Here is a 22,952-nt window from a genome sequence, read left to right on the forward strand (position 1 = left end):
AATGCTAATGCTGATTATTCAGGGTTAATAATATGAAGTCTACAGCCTTGTTAGTATCTCTGTGGTGTTATACTTTGACATAGTTGTGTTTTAAGCCAAAGGTTAACCTTAGCATGCCATGTCGGTGGCATAGTGATTCAACACTATTATTATTCTTCATGGAGTAATGTATAAGCAGCATTTTATTGTTGTCTGTAGATGATTTGCATAATTGGGCTGTTATTGTATATGCTGTTGGTTTCTGAAGGCATTTAACAACTCTACTCTGAAGTATAAGTATAAAGTAGTATGAAAGGACCATACTCAAGTAAAGTACAGGAATCCAATATTTGCACTAAAGTACATTACTTGAGCAAAAGTATGTATTTAGATTTCACTGCTGAATGTCTGTGCCAAATTTAATGACAATCAATTGAGACATTTCAGTACAAATTACAAATGTGAACCTTATGGTGGCACTTCAGAAAAAAGCTGAGGATCACCAAGAGCCTCCTTCAGATTCATCTGGTAACCCTGAATGTCACTACAAATTTCTATTACAATCCATCTGAAAGTCATTTAGATATTTCAGTGTTACACTGAACACTGACTAAAAATTGTGACTGGAAGGAGAAAGTATAACTTGAATTGAATAAGGTATTAACTTTCCAAAACTTCTCATATCATATGTAGTGAAGATTGTTGAAGTTGTTTTGCAAACCCTGAGTGAAAACAAAGTTGTCACTGAGAAGAAGACCCATACAGAAAGTGTCTGCATTTATTTCTCCAATTGTCTATGAAAAAGAAAGCCACAATACTCAGGCAGAATGTTTTTGGGGGGGAGAGAAGGAGGAAGGGTTTATTTCAAAAACTGTTATCATCCATAGCTGTACAACAGATGCAATGAATACAAATGATCCATAATAGCCAGATTTTTACATGCTGATAGTAAAAAATAGTTATCTTTTGCTTACATAAACAATGTAAACAGAATTGGTAAATGCACCTCATCATGTACAACAAATGACATGAAACATGATATGCATACAATACTGGGTGGAAACACTGAATACATAACATACTGTGCATTTCAGCAAAATGTACAAACAAAGCAAATCACATAAATACCAAGTGTCAAGAAATGTGTTCCTCTTACATTCATATTTAGCTCTCTGCCAGCATTGTGGCTAGTCACAGTTTTAATGCACAAAAACAGAACAGACATACATCTGCAGTACAACAAAGGAGGGCATTTCATGGTTCATCAGATCACATAACTGTATTTTTATGCACAATACAGACCATAATATATTAAGCACACAATATACAGTACTGTCCTTATTTTTCAGAAAGGCAATCCGTTTGAATGCAAATTATTGATTGCTCTTTGCAGTTGATCGTATAGTAATCTGGAGGATACTACCAGCATTTTGATGAAATACACATCAGGAGCATCATGTTCTAATGAGGCAAACAAGCAACAAACAAGTCTGAAAACTCTTCCCTCTGCTATCAGTCACTCATATCATTGCTATCATTTAATTTCAAATACACCTTCTTGATCAGGAAGGTTTGCTGGTATTTGCTCTCTCAACCTCTTGTACTGTAGGTGTCCTTTCTTCCTACTTGAAAAGGATGAAAAAAAAAAACAAAACAGACTGCAGTGAAAATTCATTATTATTATCAGACCATGTTTCATGCAGACCATCATTTCATGTATGGTTGGCTGAAAGACAAAGGAGGTGTGAGGACTGTGGCCAATATTAAAATAAATTATTGCTGTGAGCTCTTGATATTACCTGTAACATTTAACATACATGTATCCACCAAAGGACAAATAAGTCCTTATTCCATCAACTTAACAATCTATCATGTTTAGACAAGCTGAAAAAGATTTACGTTATCAGGAAGTTGAGGACAGCAGGGAAGAAATGTCAGGCGAGAGGCAAATTAAATCCCATAGCTATTTGTTCATACAAAGAAAATCAGGGGGGATTTAAATGTTGTGTGATGGAAAGTGTGGATGAGATGGAGTCCTATCTCTGCAGCTGTTCAGACAATCAGTGATAACTGCAGAGAAGCTACCTTTCCTAACACTCCCAGACGAAGAGAGTGACAGGCCATTTAGAAGAACAGCGTGGGGGATTAAACTGGAAGGTGGGGAGCTTAAAAATGGAGAGTATGAGTCGCAGATCGTTTAAGGTGCTGTTGCTGCTGAGTATAAGCTGTTAGACACTAACAGGGGTATGGTGCATGTCTCTATTCACTCTAATAAAAAGGCAGACAATATTTTTCACAGTGGTTGGTTTGGTTAGACATATATTGCAGAAAATAGTACAATTAAATACCTACCTTATTCAGTTGTCAATGTCTGATGTGTGGTTCTCTATCTGCGATACAAGAAAAGAATAAAAAAATCATATCAACGTAAACATAAGTGAAATACATTGTTGTCCTTTCTTGTAATTGGGTAAAGATTTATATAATCATAAAGTAATGGCAAAATATCAGAATAAAAGTATGTGATATTAAAAATAGATTTTCAGGCTACTAAAAAATACAGTTGTAATTTATTCTCATTTAACATAAGTAATGTTTCCTTTCGCTACATAAACTGTCACTATGTTGTTTGGAGACTTAGTAGATGGCTTTTAGCAGTGTAGACTGACAATTTTATAACAACAGGAAATAAACCAACGGTGCAAAGGGGAACAGTTAATGAAACAATATCAGACATTTTACACACAAGTCTGCATTGTTGAGTGTGTAAGGGAGTAGGGTTTTCTTTCATTCTGCATTTTGTGAAGCTGGTCTGCTTGGTGAGAAGCAAAACATGTTTCAGGGATGACCACTAATTAATCCACAACTGAAAATAGTCCCCAACTAATGCATCTGTATTTGAGAGGTTTGCTAAAAACTAGTGTAAGGCTTTTTTAGGAAACTGGCTTTAAAAAAAAATTACCAAATGCTGTATGGCCATTTTAAAGCTTTATACAAAAAAAGTAGAAATTTCACAAACAATGAAGGAAGTCAGAAAGTATTGAGATAGATTAATTAACTGTTGATTAATCAGAGCAATGTTTCACATTCTCAAATAACCAACCAACTCTTCTTTTAACACCGTAGATTGTGTCTTTAATTTTTTACTATAGCTTTTAAACTCAGGTTGCATTCAGGCACATGCACACATTATGGATTCAAACACGTACACATAGACTCAAACAAACACACAGTAGCCTGACTGAGCACATTATTACACCATTTATTTCAGAGACAGGAGAACTCAGTCACTCCTCTCGCCCCTTGTTGAGACTGTAAACGGCCACTTGGATGCTCACCATGTCGCTGGTGCCTTCATCTTCAAAGTCGTCTTCGCCACCATCCGTCATCTCCCCCGCCTCCACCTCGGCTGTCGCCTCCGCTTCCTCTCCACCAGAGTGGTCTGCTGCATCACCATGGAGACACTCACACACCTCCCCTTGTTTCCTCTGCATCTCTGGCACAAAAAGACAGAGAGACATGACTCTTTCTTTCAGGCAAGCCACTTGCTAAGCCTTTAATAATTTCTATGTCACTTTGCCCTCTCCTCAAAGAGTGTGATTCTTTTATTTCAATACCTAGCAAGCACTCCCACATACTCCTCCAGCAAGATAGGTCCTCCCCTCCCCGCTGTCAAGTCTTACCAGCGTCAGAGCGATGCTGCCTCTCAATCTTTTCCAGCCTTCCCAGCAGCGAGTCGATCTTGGTTTTGATCTGTGACAGCTCCTTTTTTATTGTCAAGAGCTGGTCTGTCTTCACTGGGAGCATGCATTGATAAAGTTAAAAAGCATAATTAATGTGGTATTTGATAAGGAGAAAGACAGTCACAACAGCGACAGCTATACCACTGCACTATGCTTTAAATCTTAGCAACTGAGTTCATTTTAAGAAATGACAGAGACACAATCACTGAAACGACATGGGGATGGAAGTCTATGATCTTTCTGGTGTTGTGGGATTTAACATCTGTGACAGTATGACCAGTGCAAACTACTGAGCATTTCAAGAAAAATTCCAGTTTCACACAACTTGAATTTTATTTTTGAAGTGTCATCATTCAGTCATAATACTAAGAGACTCACACCCTTGAACCTGCATTTTACATTACATTTTACGTTAAGGACATTTTATCATGCTATTCAATTATTATACTGAACACAATTCACTAAACCGGTGCTTATTAATCACTGTAGCTGACATGGTGCGATTTGGGCAATAAACTGAAGTTAGGCTAAACACCAAATGCTTAATCAAGAACCTAATTGGTAGATTTGTAAATAATGAAAAGAATTATTAGTTGCAGCCCCAAACCTGTTTGACTGGGAACTGCTCATGTTGTTTATGTTGCCATGCAATATGTCCATGTTTTCGGATCTCAGCACTTACTTCAGTGAGTCATGCTTCTCAAATGGTACTTTTACAAATGACGGCCAAACTACAAAAACAAAACTCTACTCTTTAATAAACCTGAATGCTCTATAAGCAGAGCAGAAAATAGTGAATCAGAGAAACTAAAATGAACATACGTTTAGGGCCTGTGGCAGAAGAGCCAACATTGAGTGCTCGGGAGGAGGAGGAGGAGGAGGAGGAAGAGGAGGAACAGCCTCTGACTGGAAAGGAAGATTTGGTTCTGCGTGTGGATGGGACAACTATCCGCGAACGTTTGATGGGAATCACAGCCCGGGTTGGGGGCACGACCCGACCGTGGTACTCAAAGAGTCTGAAGACACATGAAAATAAAGTTACAACAATAGAAATGTTACAGATACTATAGTGCTGAAAAGCATGTTTTTAAACACGAGGGAGAAGTTTGTCTGTATTTATTATGGGAGCTGAAAAGCACAGTGTGTCATCAAGGTGGTGTTTTGTTCAGCAGTCACTTCTACGGTCCATAGAAGTTGTTATTCAAGCAACAAGAAATGCTTACAAAGCACCTAATAAACATGCAGTGGCAAAAGATGTCTGAACGACGGTGGTACATATTGAACAAAGCCATGGTCATTTAGTCAAATACTGTTCCCTGTTGCTTACATATCAAATTGCCAAAATAGCAATAATGGCTCAAAGCTGAAGGATTCAACTCTCAGGGATATTGCAAAGTAGAAGAAGTAAACAAACCAATGAAAATGTCAGAAGGAAGATACATTTTCTGCCTTGCCAGGGCAAATGACCAGCTGGGGGACTATCTGACATTCAGTACTCGCCTATGCGGATAAAAGCATCATTAGTAAGCCCAACGGAGAGGAATAAAACCCTCCCCAATATGACATTCATTATGCCTATGATAATGTAGTTACTTTGCCTCAGATGGAAATGGGCTATTCTGCTCAAAACTCATCTTTATCAAAGTAGCTGACTTAGAAAAGAGGAGAGAGGAAGGTTTGCTCTGAAGGAAAATTGTCAGGAAAAGGAAACTTGAAAATGATTGAAAAGTGAAAAGTACACCTTCACTATTGCTGTTATTTTCCTGTGAAACCAGGTTTCTTCTTTTTACATACCTGCTGTAAAAATCATCTCTGTAGTAATCATAGTCAAACTCGTAGCCACTGTAAACAAGAAAGAAAATTGTATTCAATTTTTTTAATTTTGTGTGTAGCCAGAAAATAGGCAAATTCTTGTTTAAGTTAATAGTGCAATGCATTAAATGTGAAAGATTTAATAGCATCTAGTAGTGAGAATGCATAATCCAACCTTCTGAATAAAAGGGAAAATATGATGGCCATCATTTTTAAACATAATTCACTGTCTAGAGCAAGTGTTTGGTTTGTCCATTCGGGGCTACTGTAGAAACATGTTGACACAACATGGCTGCCTCTGTGAAAGGAGACCTGCTCCTTCTATAGATTCAAAAGGTTCATTCTGAGATTAAGAAAATGCAACGATTGGTATTTTGTGGTAAGTACACACTAATGACAACAGATTTATGAACACTATGTTAAATTAATAGATTGTTCTTAATATCATACATTGATCCTTTAACAGGGAAAACAGTTTGCCTGACTTTGTGACTTCAGAATGTTCTCATGCTATAAAACCACAATGTGTTATTTTTACATTTTACATTTCACACTTAAGAATCAAACAGAAAGCCTTAATGAAGTGGGCACGTTAATTCCTGATCTTCAGAGGTGCTGGCAGATTTTTTTCCTATTTGGGTAGAGACGGGCTAGATGTTTTCTCTTTTTTACAATCTTGATGGTAAGCTAAACTAAATGGATCCAGCTGAATATTTAGTGTCTAAACATGAGAGCCATTAGACACTCAGCAAGAAAATAAATAAGCCTATTTTCCAACATGTCAAACTGTTCCTTTAAAAGCTCTAATAAAGAGCTATTTGTGTTTTTTTAGTTTGTTAAGATGTCAAGTATGTGACTTTTAGTGCGCTGAATTTGATTTGCTTCCAACAAGACAATAAAACGTCAAGAATAAGCAAACAGATACTAAGTGGCACTGATAGGACAGGTAGGAAAATCTCTGTTCCTCCACAAACCCACCGACCTGACAGTGAGGCTCATGAGCACATATTTTACAGACAGCAGTAGGCAAGCTCAGTGAGAAAAGTAGGTCAGCAAAGTAATATCTGACTGACACAGTAAAAACAGACACTTTTCACACAGACCTGTAGAGGGATGAGAGCGGCCTCTTGGAGCCCATCTTAGGCCTATATGGTTTAGGTTCTCCTGCCATGTTGATGTCTGGAAACAAAATGAAAATTAGTGTCATCACGTATATGCATATACAACAAACAATCTGTATAGAAATTAATATAAAAAACTGTTTATTTCTGGAAAGATTAATCTTATTCCATTACTGTATGTGCTGGGATGACAGCTTTATGAAATTCTGTCCTAAAGCTGTTTGACGAAATGCTGGATGCCATTGTTTTGTCATTATTGTTGATCAACGATGATGTGTTAGGTCCACATGCTGGTTCAAGCTTCTCATGCTGCTTTTCTGTGTTTTGTATGATTCTGTGCAGATTTTTTTTTTTTTTTGGATTGTGTAATTTGATGATGAAACTCTGGGCACTGGGAGCTTGTAATGCCCATCTATTTTCTGACATATTACATAAACAAAATTATTAATGCATTAATGTTTCTGTATTGTATATACTGTATTTATATACTCAACACACAATATAATGATGGACTGAAATCAATAAAACTTTTAAATTTAATTAACCAGCCTCTTATGTAGCTTGACAGCATTTCTGACCAACTGACTGAACACACTAAACTCACCATCGCTGGATGTTCTTTAGAGAAGAGTGACAAATACTGAGCAACCACATTAAGCAACTTCTAGCATTCCAACTTTGTGAAACATGAGATACCAATAATTAGAGGATTTTCTTTTGAGGAGAAAAGGTGACTAAGGTGAGATTAGAGAAAGAGCATAAGTGACAAATACTCAAGGGCTCCTAAATCTCTGATCAGATGCAGATACATCAGACAGACTTCCTTCTAACTTCTAAATTTCACCTCTTGGGTAACCCTCACTGAAATGACAGATTTTTTCCATCTTAGAGAAATGGGTTGTATGTGGAAATGTTTCCAGTATTACTTTACACAAGCCTGAATCCTAGTAGAACAACCCTGAAGATTTAGATGCAGTGTTTAAAGAAAGTGGCTTATAAACAATACACAAGGCATATTTTTGTTTTGCTTGTACATTAGAATAAAATATCATGGTAACTAATTTAATACAAAACAAGAAAGCGTAACCCGCATTGTTTTTTGATAGTGAACAATATCCTTAATATAAAAATTATACAGTCTAAAATATTTACACAACATGGCCATTACAAAACCATGGCATCAGATATGTTGCACTAAAGCAGGTTGGCAATGGTGATATCAATTCTCCAAACAGCACTGAGAAAATTGTTTTCAACCTTAAACTTCAGAAATTATTTACAGACTCTATTCAATGTGGTATCAGAACATTTTGTGCTATTATAAAATACATGAATACAATTGCATTATTCATCACAGTACACAAAAATACAAAGAGTCTAGGAAACTCAAAACACTGTAAAATTACATGTATTCACTGACTACACAGTAGATTTGGTGCAGTCTGTTGTGCAAGGACCTTACTGGGCCTCATTTTGTTATGTAAGACCATTATATATTTTATTATTAGGATTATAATGAAGTTATATAAAGAAAGAGCAAATACAGCTATATGTTAAATATACTGAACAAATAGACTGGAATATAAAATGTAAAAATATTGTGGATTGTAAAATGTGAAAGGACAATGAACACAAAAACATTAAGATATATGTATACATGTATAACATATATACACAAGGCTTTCATAATATTATATATAATATACATGTACACACATTAATATTTAATATTTAGAATTGTATGCATGTACATTATATTTAGCAGGCTTTCTGTGCATTAATTAAAAAAAATTCTTTAGGTTACAATACAAAATAATGACATAATTTTGAACATTGACAAACAATAATGAAACCCCTTCAAATGCATAACTAACTTCTGGGACTCATCCATACACACCTCATGGCTGTTGTCAGGACTGACAGCCTCTTACCAAGAACCTTTGTGCATTAAACCAGGCTAGTACCAGTGAGTCTTGTCTGTCAGTTTGTCGTTGCTGCTTCTGCTCAAGCTCAGCTCAGTCAGCCTTGAGTGGTGCTCAAGGTCATACATAAAAAAACAAACAAATATCAAACAGCACCTTCCTACGCACACACACACAGACTCTCATCGACATGGCAGGAGAAATCCCTGTCTGATGGCTGAGTCACCCCTTGACAGCTTCAAAAAGTTGTACAGATAAAACATCAGCTTTGCATCAACTGCCTTGGGGATCATGCAGTAGCAAATGTCATGACAGGAGCTGAAGTTGTGTTGTTTTGCTTAAAGCGCTGCAGTCCTAGTCTTTTTCCCACAAGTAGAGATTATAATGAAATCTAGAGCTGCAGTGTTATGAGCTTGTGAATTAAATAATTCACGCCTTTTCTCTTTTGCTCAAAGTTTCACTCCAGTAGCTGCACCTGTGTCTGGATCTTCCATCACATTGTCTGTAGATTAATTGCGGTGTGTTTGGAGACCCAGACTCTCTGTTCCTCTCACTTTCTTTTTATTCCCTACTCTTCTCTCTCCCTAATGGACTGTGGATGCATTGGTAGCTCTTAGGTGCAGGGGGACAGCTGTATCATTATCATTAGGCTCTAGGATGACGTGAGGAATGGTTCACATTGTGTAGTGTGCTCTCCTCAGAGCCTCTACTAGGGTCATTAAAGAGAGCGCGGAGCACTAAAAGCACTCTAAAACAAACAGTGCCACCTCACAATACAACCAACTCTCCACACCCCTGACACACACACACTGATTGATTACAGTCATTATATTAATCATATACAAAAACGGAACAAATGTGTGTGCGTGCATGTTCAAAAATTGATTTGTTTGTGTGTGTATCCATAAAAAAGTTGAGGCTGGAGATAGACGAGATAGAGGCTGTGTTGCTAAGCAATGGCCACTTAGGACTTGATTGATACTGTAAACTGCTTGCAGCATCATATTGAGGGGAATATAAAAAGTAATTTTATGCTGAATACATTATGAACAAGTTGCCTGCTGCAGAATAACATCAAGACAAATTCACTAGACTATCTGAAAAGTCAGACACTGACACTGTAAAGCCACTGGTTATCCTCCTGACACCTGGGAGGTTATTTTTGTTTGCACTGATTAAAATGTTAGCCACAGGTATGTGTTCTGCTCCAAGACAATGCTGTCAAGGTGGCCTTGAGCAAGGTATATAACACCAGATGCCCAGTGGCAGTAAAAAGATAGGCAATGAGGAAATATTGTTACGTGGACTTCAGTGAATACAGTCATATTAATCACAAAAAAAAAAATTAGTTGGAGTCCAGTTGCGGTTAAATTGGCGAGATATGTGATTCATATTGGTAACAGCAAATACTACAGGTCTCAGTTGTGTTCAAATCAGCCACTATGCTCATCAAACACACCTTGAGTCTACTCAGTCACAAAGAGCAGAGAACAGCAACTTATGAATCTGTTTACAGCTACCACGGCCTGAGAGGATCTATCACATAAAAGTGATTTAATAAAGATCACAAAAGATGACAGTTAATTTTTTCCAACCACATCTTTTTCATAGCATCATCAGTCCCTCGTGTGGGTACACAGTTTTAATCCCGTACTGGAGAGGTCTGCAGGAACATATTGGTCTGAATATAAAAAAAAACTACATTTGAAGACAATTTTATTCTTTTGAATGCAGCAAGAACCAGTGTAACATGGTTGTTTGCAGTCTGGTGCTCTGGACTGTTTACTGTGAGTCTTTTATGTCAGTCAGCACTAAAAGTGTTTCGTTAGCCCAGTTTAACCTGCAGGAGTTTATGAATGATTGTGTTATGTGATTTGCAACTGTGGAAAAAATATTGACCAAAAACTTGTTTATCTCATAACATCTTCACTGCAGAAATGATGCAGGGAGAAAATCTGTCAAATAGCTGAGATTTACGGCTGTTACAGGCGATGAGTTAAAAAAGACAGCCTGAAAAATGCCATCAGAAAAAATTATTACAACCGCTTCAAGAGCATGACAGGACCCGAAGAGTGAGTCTGTGACTCATAGATGTGATTTTTTTTTTTTTTTTCGTTTTAGTGTATTTCATGTTTCACTTACACAAGCAGAAAGGCTTCACTGTTGTGAACCTTTGGATTGATGATACAATATCTCAAAAAAAGTCCCAAAAGGCTGACTGTCAAGTGTTTTCTATCTTCTTGAAAAACATTTTTCTCAAAAACAGATATTGGCAAATAGGGGTTGTCTATATGGTCAGGATTGTCATAGGCTATAGTTGGACTTATACTACATATAAAACACAATTACTATAAACACAATTAAAAATGGGCCTGACATAATAAAATCTTTCTAGTCATAAATTTCCTTGACTGATTTCTTGGCCATTTGGGAGCTGTACAGCATCTTAGCTGATGCCCATTTACACAGTAACAATCATTTGGGAGTTGGATTTAATGCTGTGTTTCTGGCCACAATATCTTACTTCTGTTTTTGGCCTCTACCAACTCCTGAAGGAAATATCTGTCTCTTTAGCTGCTGTGTCTGTTTGACATTTGGTTTTTTGCAGGTATTGGACAGTGCATTTATCAACTTTAGCCGCTTTGCTGAAAATACCTGCATAGGAACGTGTGGTTTGTGGTGTGAATAAATTAAACAATAAGTGGAAATATGTCTCTGTTTAGACAAACAATTCATGGGAACTGCAGAGTCAGGTGGTAATCATCTATAGATTCATCAGGCTTATTTCATACTACACTTACAAACATTTAATCAATTTTTAAAAAATAATGATTAGTGCTGGGTTAAAAATTCTATAGATTCTAACTTTAAGGTCAGGTTCAAGGTTTTTCATATTGGGTAATCAAGTAAAATTTCATATAGCAGTTATAAAGTGCTTCACATTTGAAAATTAAAGTTTAAAAAAATATATTAAACCAAACCCATTCAGTCAAGGTAGCATCAATAAAATGCCTTTGAGAATAAATATATCATATAGATTAGATATGTACAAATTTTATTTACTATAATATTTGCTAAATTCTAATAAAGAGTGGTTTTTAAGTCCCCAAATCTGAGGTCAAAGGAGTGTTTTCATGCTGCCTCCTCTCGTCAGTGTACAGATGAAAGCATCAGTAGCAGCCTTTACAAGAATACATTTTAATTCCCACACTAGGGATGTGATGAGTTCAGTAACAGTTTTATCTATCCACAATGGATCCTTCAAGAATACAATCATCACTACCCCAGGGTCCTCTGACTCAGTGTGGGTTCATTCATATTAATGAAGCTGTGCTAAAAATCCTGAGTGTGTTGCTGTGTTACTGGATGTGTGTTTCTATTTTAGTTCAATATAGACCCCTCCGTTCAGTGTGACCTTGAGCTCTTTGTCTCTAGAGGTGTGGACAAGTCATTATAGCTGGACTGAACACAGACAAAGAGAGTTACAGCACGCACACACAGACGCACGCACGCACGCACGCACACACACACACACACACACGCACGCACACACACACACACACACACACACACACACACACACACACACACACACACACACACCAAGCACTTAAATTTGAATTAGTCTGCTGGGATGAGCTTGGTTTGAAGAGGGGAAAGCAGATAAATAACCATTTAACCCTGGTGCTGCTCCTGTTTAGACAAGCATAGGCTGAATTATAGTGTCTTAGCAAATTTTCTTTTGACTGGGGTTATTCTCATAGGTAACAATACATTTGAAGAGATTTTACGAAGCAACTGGGCCTTTTAACTGTCCTTGATCTATAGCTCTTAGAAACATTTAATAGGAATAGCTCAGATGTAAGTGGTTGTCCATGTTTAAACTATGTGCCATTTCAGCAGACGTGGTAAGTGATGTGGTAAATTATCTTCAGGAGAGAAAGTAAATTTTCTCCCTTAACTAATGCCCAAACATAATCTTTTGGCAGGCAAACCATCACTTCTGGCATAAAACAAACCCCATCTCTGCTCTTGCACACATCCTGGGAGCAGGTGAGCAGTATTTGATTAAGGGATCATCCAGGCACCTGAGTGAATACAAATGTGCGACAGCGATATCCTGCATGACAGTGGTCGCAGATTCAATCTACACTGTGCTCTTGCGCCCTGTAAATCTCACAGGGAAGACTTGAATAATCTGTGATCTCAGCTCAAGGGCACGGGCAGCCTCCTTGTTTTATTATACCTGAGAGTGTGTTCCCTCAAGCAGAGCAGGGAAAGCGACAGGTTGAGAAAGCAGAATGTGTTTCTGGGTATATGCACATACAGTATTTATGCATTAAAATTTGTATGCATGTGCAGCATGATGACCTCTGGGTCATATTATCTTAGCATATTGTTCCTATTAGTCAGGGCTCCGTTTTTCTGCTAAGTTGCCTGTGAGGATACTTTCCTTTAGCAAATGAAAATGACTGACACTGTCCTCACCACTGCATATTTGGTTAGTTAAAGTTGACTGGGCCAAAATATCTTTTGAAAGCTTGTAGTCCACCATTTTGTCAAATCCATGACCATCCAAACACTAACAAACTACTATTATCCATGCCATGGAATTTCTACATCTATGAATTGCTTCACACTGCAATGCAGGATTGTTATCAGAAAGCAAAAAGCACTTTTTTGTCCTATTGTGGAACCTTCTGCTGGATAAATTGACATGCTAAAAAACAGGCAGAGGGAAAATATAGTGCACTGTATAATAAATAAGGAGTGTCAGCCTATGCATACTTATGTGAATCTAATTTTCTTGTTACTATGCTAATTCATTACTATACAAACCTTGGTCTAATAACTTTTTTGATGTCTCATTTGTTGTGCAATGTTGTTTTCAGTCTCACATTTACTGCCTGTAGAAACGTCTTAATGGTGCAAAGAGCAGCTTCAGCTTTTATGGAAGTGTATTCAAATAACTGCAGAACCTTTTCAGAATATCTGCATGTATCCTGAAAGAAACTGTGAATTATAGACATTTCTACTTTGAAGGTATTTTGTCAGAATAGACTCCCAGTGTGTAAACAGACCTGCTGTTGAGATTATCTAAATGAAATGTAAACGAGGATGTCTTAAATGTAATTTGTGATTACTCAAAATATCATTTGAAATATTTAAGATGTGACTACTCTGAAATGAACTGCAAGTATGTTTAATGTGAGTAATGCCAGTGTTATATGCTGTATGTTAATACTATTTACCACAGGGGAGCAGACTATCAGCCTGCGAGCTTCCAGTCGTCACTGACATCTATTCAAATTACTCTGTCAACTCTCTCTTCTAGCTTCATGCCTTGATCTAGACTGCATTATGGCTTGACTGATTCCAATCACAATGAGTGCCTGGAGGCTTTGATGGTTTGTGTTATGGTTGTGAGGGAACACGTGGATTAATTGCTTGGTGCCCTGTCCTTCCTTAATGAATTCTTGTACTTTGCTCTTTGGCCCTCTAAAAGAAAATGGCTAGTTGGCAGAACATAAATTTTGGCAGCTTGTCCCCAACCTCTGAAGCATATAATAAAATTATTTCATTAGACCTGCTGAGCTAAGTTCCATTAAGGAGAGTTTGATGTGGGATTGGTAAATCTTTTGGGTTGACCGGGCTCAGTATATCACACTGGGAATACAACTATGAGTAGGTAAATGTTCTTAAATCCAATACCACAAACCTGCAAGACAGAAGGTGATTTCTTTTTTCACTGCACTGTGGTACATCCTAACAGTGGTACATGTTGACTTTGGCATTAAATCATAATAAGCATTTTGCTGTAGCCTGAGGAAAAGATAATTTAGTCTTTCATCTCTCCTGAGTTGTTAAAACACTTTTCCTCCTTTTCCATTTTGCCATCTTTCCTTATGATGCAACTTTGTGGCTCTTAAGTGCAACTCTTTGAAGCATTTTAACTGGGGCTGGTTCACCACTTTCACCTAACCACATGCTCATTAATCTGTGCAAGCAGCTGGAAGACAAACCACCACCTGCCACCTGCTCAAAACCTCTTGTACATCTGCTCCAAAACATGACTTCCTCATTTATGAGTTGACTGTGGAAACACTGGGCTGCATAAAACGAGAGTTACAACCAGAAGACATCAGACAGGCTCCACGTCACACATCTGTACTCCATTACACTTGACTGGTCACACGCTTTTGTTTGGACCCGACACACTTCATTAATTTAGCACAGGAAGGTAAATCCAACATGTTTCTGCTACCAAAATTATATTCATTTCCTTCAAATCTTTGTTTTTCCATTGTGATATACTGAATAACCTGCAGTGTTTCAGTCCTTTTAAGAATTATTCAAATGAAACAAGAAAAAAAAACTGGTGACAGGTCCTCATATTGCTTCATTCATAGAGATCATAAGCTAATGGTTTGAGATAATTGATTCAAGAAATGTTTCAAGTAAAAATATTAAACACACTCATTTATCTCCATTGTGAGGGGGTTAATAAGAATTTTGGGCAGTTACTCAGGCAACAACAATTTTTGGGCTTTAATAAAGATCAATATTTTTCACCATATTCTGAAAATGTATAAAAGCAGCTATTAGATAGATAGATAGATAGATAGATAGATAGATAGATAGATAGATAGATGTCATGCTGGCTCACTGTCACTGTGCTTTTCCTACTACGAGTCAAAATGTCTGCTGTGAAAAAGACCAGTTAATAATGAAAATAATCAACTGCGATGCAAATTCTATGTATTTAAATAAAGACGTGAAATGAATCGCTACATATAAATGCATACATTAGAATCATGAATATTTTAAATTATTCATTTACCCACAGATGCTAACTATGCAAAAGTCTCTCCCCCAGCATTCTGCTTCACATGCACGCAGGTGCACACGCACCACACCTGGAGCTGCCACGTGCAACCAACCACAGGGCAACTCCACTAAAAGCAATCAGGAAATACAGGACCTTGCTCATAAGCAGCTCTGCAGCACTTACTGAACACACTACCACCACACACGAATTTCCTGAACTGCAGTCACCAAATAGATTAAAATAAATGTTACGCCCTTTAGGCAGCACTCTCCTGCCTGTGATCAAGTCACTGAGGAAAATGAATCACACATTTCCTGTGAAAAGCAGCAAAATGAGATAAAAATGGATGATTGTTATGTGAAATCAGTACCCTGTGCGTATTGATGATTATTTTGCGTGATTTATTGGGCTGCAACTAATGATTATCTAACAATTCAATTAATCTACCTATTATTTTCTTGATTAATCAATGAATTATTCCCTCTAGAGTCTGAGAAAAAATGTTAACTACCACCATTACTTACCAGAGCCCAGGGAGGTGTAGTCAAATGTCTTGCTTATCCTACCAACAGCCTAAAGCTCATAGGTATTCAGCCATAATATAATATGATATATAAATGATCAAATAAACATTAAATCAGTACATTTGAAAAGTTACAAACAACAAATTCTTCAAATCTTTACTTTAAAAAATTAGCAAATTAACAATTACAAGCAGTTAATTATCCATTTTCTGCCACTGACTAAAGATTACAGCTCTAATGCTTTACATAATTACACTGAATCTATTTGTCATGCATGATAAAGGCAATGATGTAATAGTTTACAGTGAATTTCAGGACAAAAGGATTAGTTTATTTTCTTAGAAATGTTACTTATGTTAGAAATTTTACATTGATATTCAAACGCAGAGCCCAACTGAGCAACAGTCTCCAGACTTCAATCAGTCAACAGACAGCAGAAAACCACCAACACTGCAAAGTTGTCTGCATGTGTCAAGGCTATTTTAACGATCCCTCGACGGTTCTCAGGGAAGTGTCACACTTAGCACAATAAAGGCACAATTTGTGTTAAAGCCACCTCCATAAACAGTCAAGTGTCTCTCACCTCAAGAACCACTCGACTTCATCAACTTTTAATCATTTACTCAACCTTTAACTAACATATAAATGACTGACATGGTTTTCCCATTGCCCTGCGCACAACATGAAGCAAAATGTCAAAACATTAACTTGAGCGACATTAACTCCTCTGTCTCCAGTGACTGATCCCTCATACAAGGCTACTCACATCTCTGGTTGCGACGCCTGCCTTTGTACATGGTCATGTCGAGCCGGACAAGACGGGCGCTGTTTCTGCTGTGGTTGAGGCGACTTTGCTTCCCTTTCTGTCTGTGTTATCTCTCTTTCTCTTCCTGTCTCCCAGAAATAGACAGACTGCCGGCGCACTTCCAGCTCCAGACTCAGAGCCGAGGCGCCTCAGACTGTACCATTTGTCAGACTATTCCAGGGGGAACTCTCACCCCAGCTGCTCCACTCAGCTCCAACAGCAGGCGCGCAGGTTCAACCAAAAATCCCCCTTTTGCTTCTGTGTCGCACAGATAAGGCGCTGAGAAATTAGACGATTATGAAAATGTAACTTCCACAAAGTCCTTCTCTCCCCTTAAATGCAATGCAAATTTTAATTTGAAGCAGGAGGAGCACAAAACCTACGATAATTGTTCAAGAAAATACAACGACAGATTCAACAAAGTGTTAACAATATAACTTTTTACATTTAGGCAAGGTTTGTTGCACTAAAATCTGCCTATAAAATCATAAACAGGTAGCTGGCTAGATTTGAATTCTCATGTACACTTTAAAACTAAAATGTGTAATATTTAGAGCAATCTTTTAGCAGAAATGGAATATAGTATCCACAAATATGTTGTCATTGGTGTGTAATCACTGGAAATGCCAATTGGCACATTTTCTTAATTTTTAGAATGAACCATTTTAATCTACATAGGGAGCAGGTCTCCTTTCACTGAGGAAGCCATGTTTTCACAGTAGCCCAAAATGGACAAACCAAACACTGGCACTAAATCTTTCACGTTACACATTGCACCTTCACAATAGCGAAACGAGACAATGTTCTTTTAGGATAATGGTACATAACAACACAAAACTACGCAAAACCATTTGGATTTTAACTTTGACACTGCAGTCAGAAATTCAGGTGTACTTTTTGATTCTGACTTTGACAAGCACATTAACTCACTCGTGAAGTCCTGCTTTTACGTCCTGCATCTACTAGGATAAGCTGCTTTTCTCTCAGGCTGATCGTGAGAAAGTTATTCATGCCTTTGTCATGTCTCATTTAGACTACTGCAATGACCTCTATGCTGGAGTTACCTAATCCTCTATCTCCAGGCTTCTGTTAGTCCACAATGCCGCTGCTCCAATTTCAACAACTTCAACTTTCTACCCCTTCAAGTTTGATTAACTAAGGATCTCGGTGCATTTAAAACTATAAAAATTTTTTTTTTTCAGTTTGGCCTTTAGCTCAGGCACTTAGCAAGAATTCATCTCGTGTTCATTTGTTAAATGTTTTTTTTTCTTTTTTTTATACATTGTAAAAGACTTTGGACAACTGTGTTTTCAAATGTGTTGATTGATTGATCGATTCCATTTGACAATATATCAATTATTTTCTGAATTAACAAGTTACCACAGCACCTGGAAACATCTTCAAATATCTTTGACCAACTAATTTGAACACTAAGAAAAACAAAAAGTATTTCTATCTGAGGAGCTAGAACCAGGAAAAGTTTTAGCTCAAAATAGTTGCTGAATAATTTTCAGTTGATTGACTAATCAGTTATTTGACTACTTGTTTCCAAGTTGTATTTAAAGTATCTTAATATAGTCATGTGTCTTTTCACCTGCCATATGTATAAGGCCATGTCAAACAAATATTGACTCTTCAGGATTCTAATTGCCTCACAGTGCTCAGCTCAGCTATGGGCCAGAAAACCAAAACAACAAGCTGAAAGACACAAAATACTGAATGTGAGTCCAGCTTGTACTTATAAAATGATTTATTACTCCTAGTAGTAGTAAATGTTCACATGCACAGTATATTTTGTCTGTTACCTGTGTCTTGTTTTTATCCTTAAACTATTGTATCCATTTATTTTGTTATTTTCTATGGCTACGCATCATGTACAACAGTAGAGGACATAGTGTACTAACTATGCTCATTACATCGGGTGCATTGATTGTTCCTGTAATGTCCTATCCATCCATCATCTACAGCTTATCCTGGTACATCTAGGGTCTCAGGGGGCTGGAGTCAATCCCATCTGACACTGGGTGAGAGGCAGGGTACCCACTGGACAGATCACCAGTCTATCAGACTGTATTGTCTCTGCAAAACTATTTAATGAGCAATGCACGTCTTTTCTTTATATAGAAAGACGCTTTTCTCAATTCAACAAAACTTTACTGGCATGGTGATGTGATTAAAAAATAATCCCACATAAATAATGTGAATACATAAAAAAATAGGGATTTATGGTGCATGGAATAAAATATGTACTTGCTGATAGATACATTATGTGATAACACATAATTAAAGTGAGAAATTCACAGAATTAAAAAAAAGGCTTGCTTTATGAGCCTGTTAAACAGAGTTACACACAGTACGACTGGAAATCAACAGACATTTCCAGCAAATTAACAAACAAACAAACCTAATCGAGAGAATGAGGGGCTCCTGTTTGATATTTAAGATTTCTCTTACAAAATACATCCTACTTTCAGGTTCCTATTGCCACTGTCTCCTATCCATTGGTTTTTAAAATTTAATTTAAAGTGGACAGGCTGTGGACAGCTTGAAGAAGCTGAGTGCCCACTGGGGGAAGCAATCTACTGATTCCCCAGCTGTTGCAGTGTTTGGGCTCTGTTGTAGATGAAGCCTTGTAATTGTAATATCTAATTACACTGACACGAGGTTTGCAGCTGCCTTGTGCACAGTTTGATGTCTTAATAGCCACCCAGCGCCTTTGTTCCTTGTAAGGAAAGACAAGAAACTAAAATCTCATGAAAGACAGAGCTGCGTGTTAAGGATTCATGCTTGCAAAATAAATGTTAATGTTCTCGCATTGTCTCACATTGACATACTCTGAAGACATATTTAAAAACGTTTTCTACTTTTTTAACATGAGAAGTAACACGAGCAGTAAAACGTCTGTGTGCTTGTGCTTCAGGATTTTAGTCTAAATGGTTATTCTAAGTTAATTTTAAAACATATAGATTTTAACCACATTTACTGTCTCCTCACATGTCATCGGGTTACAAATTGATTAAAACTACTACAGACATTACAAAGTAATCATTAAATGTTTTCTATTAGTAGCATAAAATAGAAAAAAAAAAGACAGTTAAATATTCTGTGCAGGTTATTTGAGCATGTGTGTGTGAGGATACAAATGAATCATACATGCTGAGGGACAGCATAAAATGTCCCAGTTTTCGTGTTGTCGTCCTCACTGCTACTCTCTCAGCACCATCTAGTGTTCAAGCACATGGAAAATTCATGAATGCATGAGCGAAGACACCAAAGACACTGGCTGGTAGAACAACCAATTGACACTGTGGAGTAAAAAGGGCAATTTTAATATGTTATAACCAAATTAACAGATCAAATTAAATCAGCCCTCTTTATTTCTCTATTGACTTTATGTACAATAATGTGTTCTTATATTTTAATATTGTGAAAAACTTAACTGTTTTTAAATGTGCTGTATAAAAAGAAAGATAAAGCTATCTGAAAAATGTTTTTATGTACTGATTTCTTGAGATTAGGGTTTTGACAACTACACTTGCAAAAAAATTATGTGAAATACAGAAAATTTTCACAAATGTCTCAAACTCAGAACTGTCCACACATTGTTCAAAGCATCACACTAATTTTTAAATCATTTATTAAAGAATACATCAGCTTTTTCTATCGTATATCATGAATCAAGATGTTGAAATACCTTGGATTTAATGTTATTCTGCAATAAGTGCTTCAGCCACAGAGAGGCGCTCAAAGACCAAACCAGACACCAGTGAGAATCAAAGGCTGTTGCACAGTATGAAGTAAAGATGGTGGGAAAGCAGATATGATCAACCTAAGCAATGATTACAAAAAATAAACCTTGAACCAACACATCTATTGACGCATTTTACCTTACATATCATTTCAGAAATGCTGAATTGGTATGAACTATCCAATGTGAACTATCCAATGTGTACTTTTCACTAGCAGATTTTTCAGATCTAAACAGCTGTTGTCTCAAGCCCCACTACCAGTGTGTCTGCACTGAATACTTAAAAGTCTTTGTGTTCAATCCAGTCATGTCCAAAGGAATTAAACAGAGTAAAGCAATCGCTGCAGCTTCAGTGTCTTGTGACTATTAAATCTACTCAAGCGTGTGACACCCAACTGCTTGCTGGGTATTCAGGACATCACAGGTATGACTCTGACCTTATGACCATCCTGTTCCATGTCACACCTTCACATAACTATCCCTAAAGTCACTTTAACTCTTGGTAATTTAATAACAGAGCAATACGGTCCAAACATTTTAAGAATTCATATCTTGTACAGACTGTTCACACCTCTGGCAATACAGTTCCAGAGCCTAATCAAATGCATTCATGTTTAAAAGATGATGTGTTAAGGGTTAAGTTTCACTGGGGGGAGTAGAATAAAGGGAGAAAAGATGATTTCCAAAGCAGACATTCCTGTAGGCACCTACAGTACCTCTGACACATACAGTGCACTGTTAATATACTGAATTTATTGTGTGTATATGTGTGTGTTCACAGACGCTATTGTGTCTGTGGACACACACTGTGAAGAGCAGCCAGTACAGCTGCAATACATCACACTATGCAAAGCAATATTTTACTCCGGCTACTTTATGAAGCCGTGCTCTATATGAATTTAGCTCTCACTGCGTTTGTTCAGGAGGCACATGTTTACCTGAGATCTTCTCAGCTAGACGCTCTCATTATACCTTCCTTTCTCTTGGGAAACACAGCTGCATAGCTGTGGAGTCTCTCAGGAAACATAACTGTGTTGAGGTTTGTCAGTGTAAAATAATAACAGGAGCTTCTTTAAGTGGGTGCAATGATGCAAACTGCACAAAACAGACAGGACATCTGAATTCATTCTCGTTAGCAGTTAGGTCCTATGAATCAAAACAAACAGGTTTTATCAGTAATTTAACTCTAACCACAATTTCCGATCATCACTTGTATCGAAACACATTGTTTACACTGGGGTAAATGTGCTTTGTACAAAATTAAGGAAAACTTATTTTCCTTATGCTTATTTATTTTGAACACAACAACCAAAGGTGCATGAAACTGGGAAAAACGTAGGGTGGATCTGACCCTGCAGTGCCCTTATTCATACTTAATGAGAGAGCAGGGCTTGTGGAGGACTTTTATTTTCCATGGAGGAAGCTGTGAACTAATCAATAAGTAATATAAGGAAGATTTACAGGGATCCACTGAACACCCATGAGGACTGGGCTCTGAATGTTTCCTCTGTGTTGCTGTCTGTCGTCCCACTTTCTCCGCATTTTTATTTTTTCAGTCTTATCTTTATGCTCAAGCTTGCCTCGCATCCTCACTGCAGCCTAAAAATGGATTCTGTATCTTAGCATCTTCACACTGGCCACACTTCTCTATTTCAGAGATATTTTAAGGTTACACTGATCAAATTCACAGTATGAGGCAGATGGTAACTAGTGGTGTTAAGGCAATATTGATTAGTTAGACTTAAGAAACTTGGCTACAGAAGGTTGAAATAATATTTCTGAAGTTCTCACACTGACTAAATTTGTATCTTATTTCCAATCTTAGTCATTTCATTTGGACTTTTTATGATGATCTTTTATTATTGGTACTGACTGCTGTTTTATGACTCTTATCTTGCTTTTATATTTTGTTCTTTTGTTTTTATTGCTTTTGCAGTAAATTTTGTGTTTTGTGTGGACAAATGCTTTATAATAGGATTTTGTAAAATGCTCTAGGCTTATCATTAAAGTTAATGAATGACATTTGTTTAAAAGAAACAAACATGTATATTTCTCTGTGTGTTCAGGTGAAACGTTTATGGGTATCACAGTAACACTATAGATTACAGCCTGTAAATTAGTGTTGTTTCCATATTTAATGGAGACGTATACAGGGACAATGATTTGGAATGAAGGGCCAAGGGAGTTTAGAAGTAAATAATGTCATAAGTATTTTTAAAATTTTTACAATACATTTCATAGTACAGTAATAGTATTACTAAGTAACAAGACAGCATTAATATTGCCCAGAAATTAGTTGTGGCAAGATTTATTTTATTGTTGGGAACAAAACATCAGGCAGATCCTGGGAGGAAAGATGTATCTATATTTTTACCCATAAAAACAGGTATGTGAATGTTTTTACAATGCTGATAAAATGCTGTAACACTAATGCTTTTTTTTTTTTACAGGGGGAATAAATATCCAGGT

At 37.0% G+C, this 22,952-nt stretch overlaps 1 protein-coding gene across 1 annotated transcript in view; it reads right to left on the reverse strand.

The window, feature by feature from the left end:
* Positions 1-822: 822 nt before the first annotated feature.
* The window catches only part of LOC113134765 (RNA-binding Raly-like protein), a 52,199-nt gene continuing 30,069 nt past the window's right edge, over positions 823-22,952 (reverse strand). Inside the window, exons 3-9 of the mRNA XM_026314273.1 lie at positions 6,638-6,713; positions 5,517-5,564; positions 4,545-4,738; positions 3,663-3,776; positions 3,318-3,475; positions 2,332-2,369; positions 823-1,601 (exon numbers count right to left, since the gene is read on the reverse strand). Of these exons, the coding sequence (XP_026170058.1) occupies positions 2,337-2,369; positions 3,318-3,475; positions 3,663-3,776; positions 4,545-4,738; positions 5,517-5,564; positions 6,638-6,713 (623 nt within the window). The 3' untranslated portion in view covers positions 823-1,601; positions 2,332-2,336. The remainder of the gene's footprint in view (positions 1,602-2,331; positions 2,370-3,317; positions 3,476-3,662; positions 3,777-4,544; positions 4,739-5,516; positions 5,565-6,637; positions 6,714-22,952) is intronic.

This window comes from Mastacembelus armatus, chromosome 17 (assembly GCF_900324485.2).
Source record: "Mastacembelus armatus chromosome 17, fMasArm1.2, whole genome shotgun sequence".
Lineage (NCBI taxonomy): Eukaryota > Metazoa > Chordata > Actinopteri > Synbranchiformes > Mastacembelidae > Mastacembelus > Mastacembelus armatus.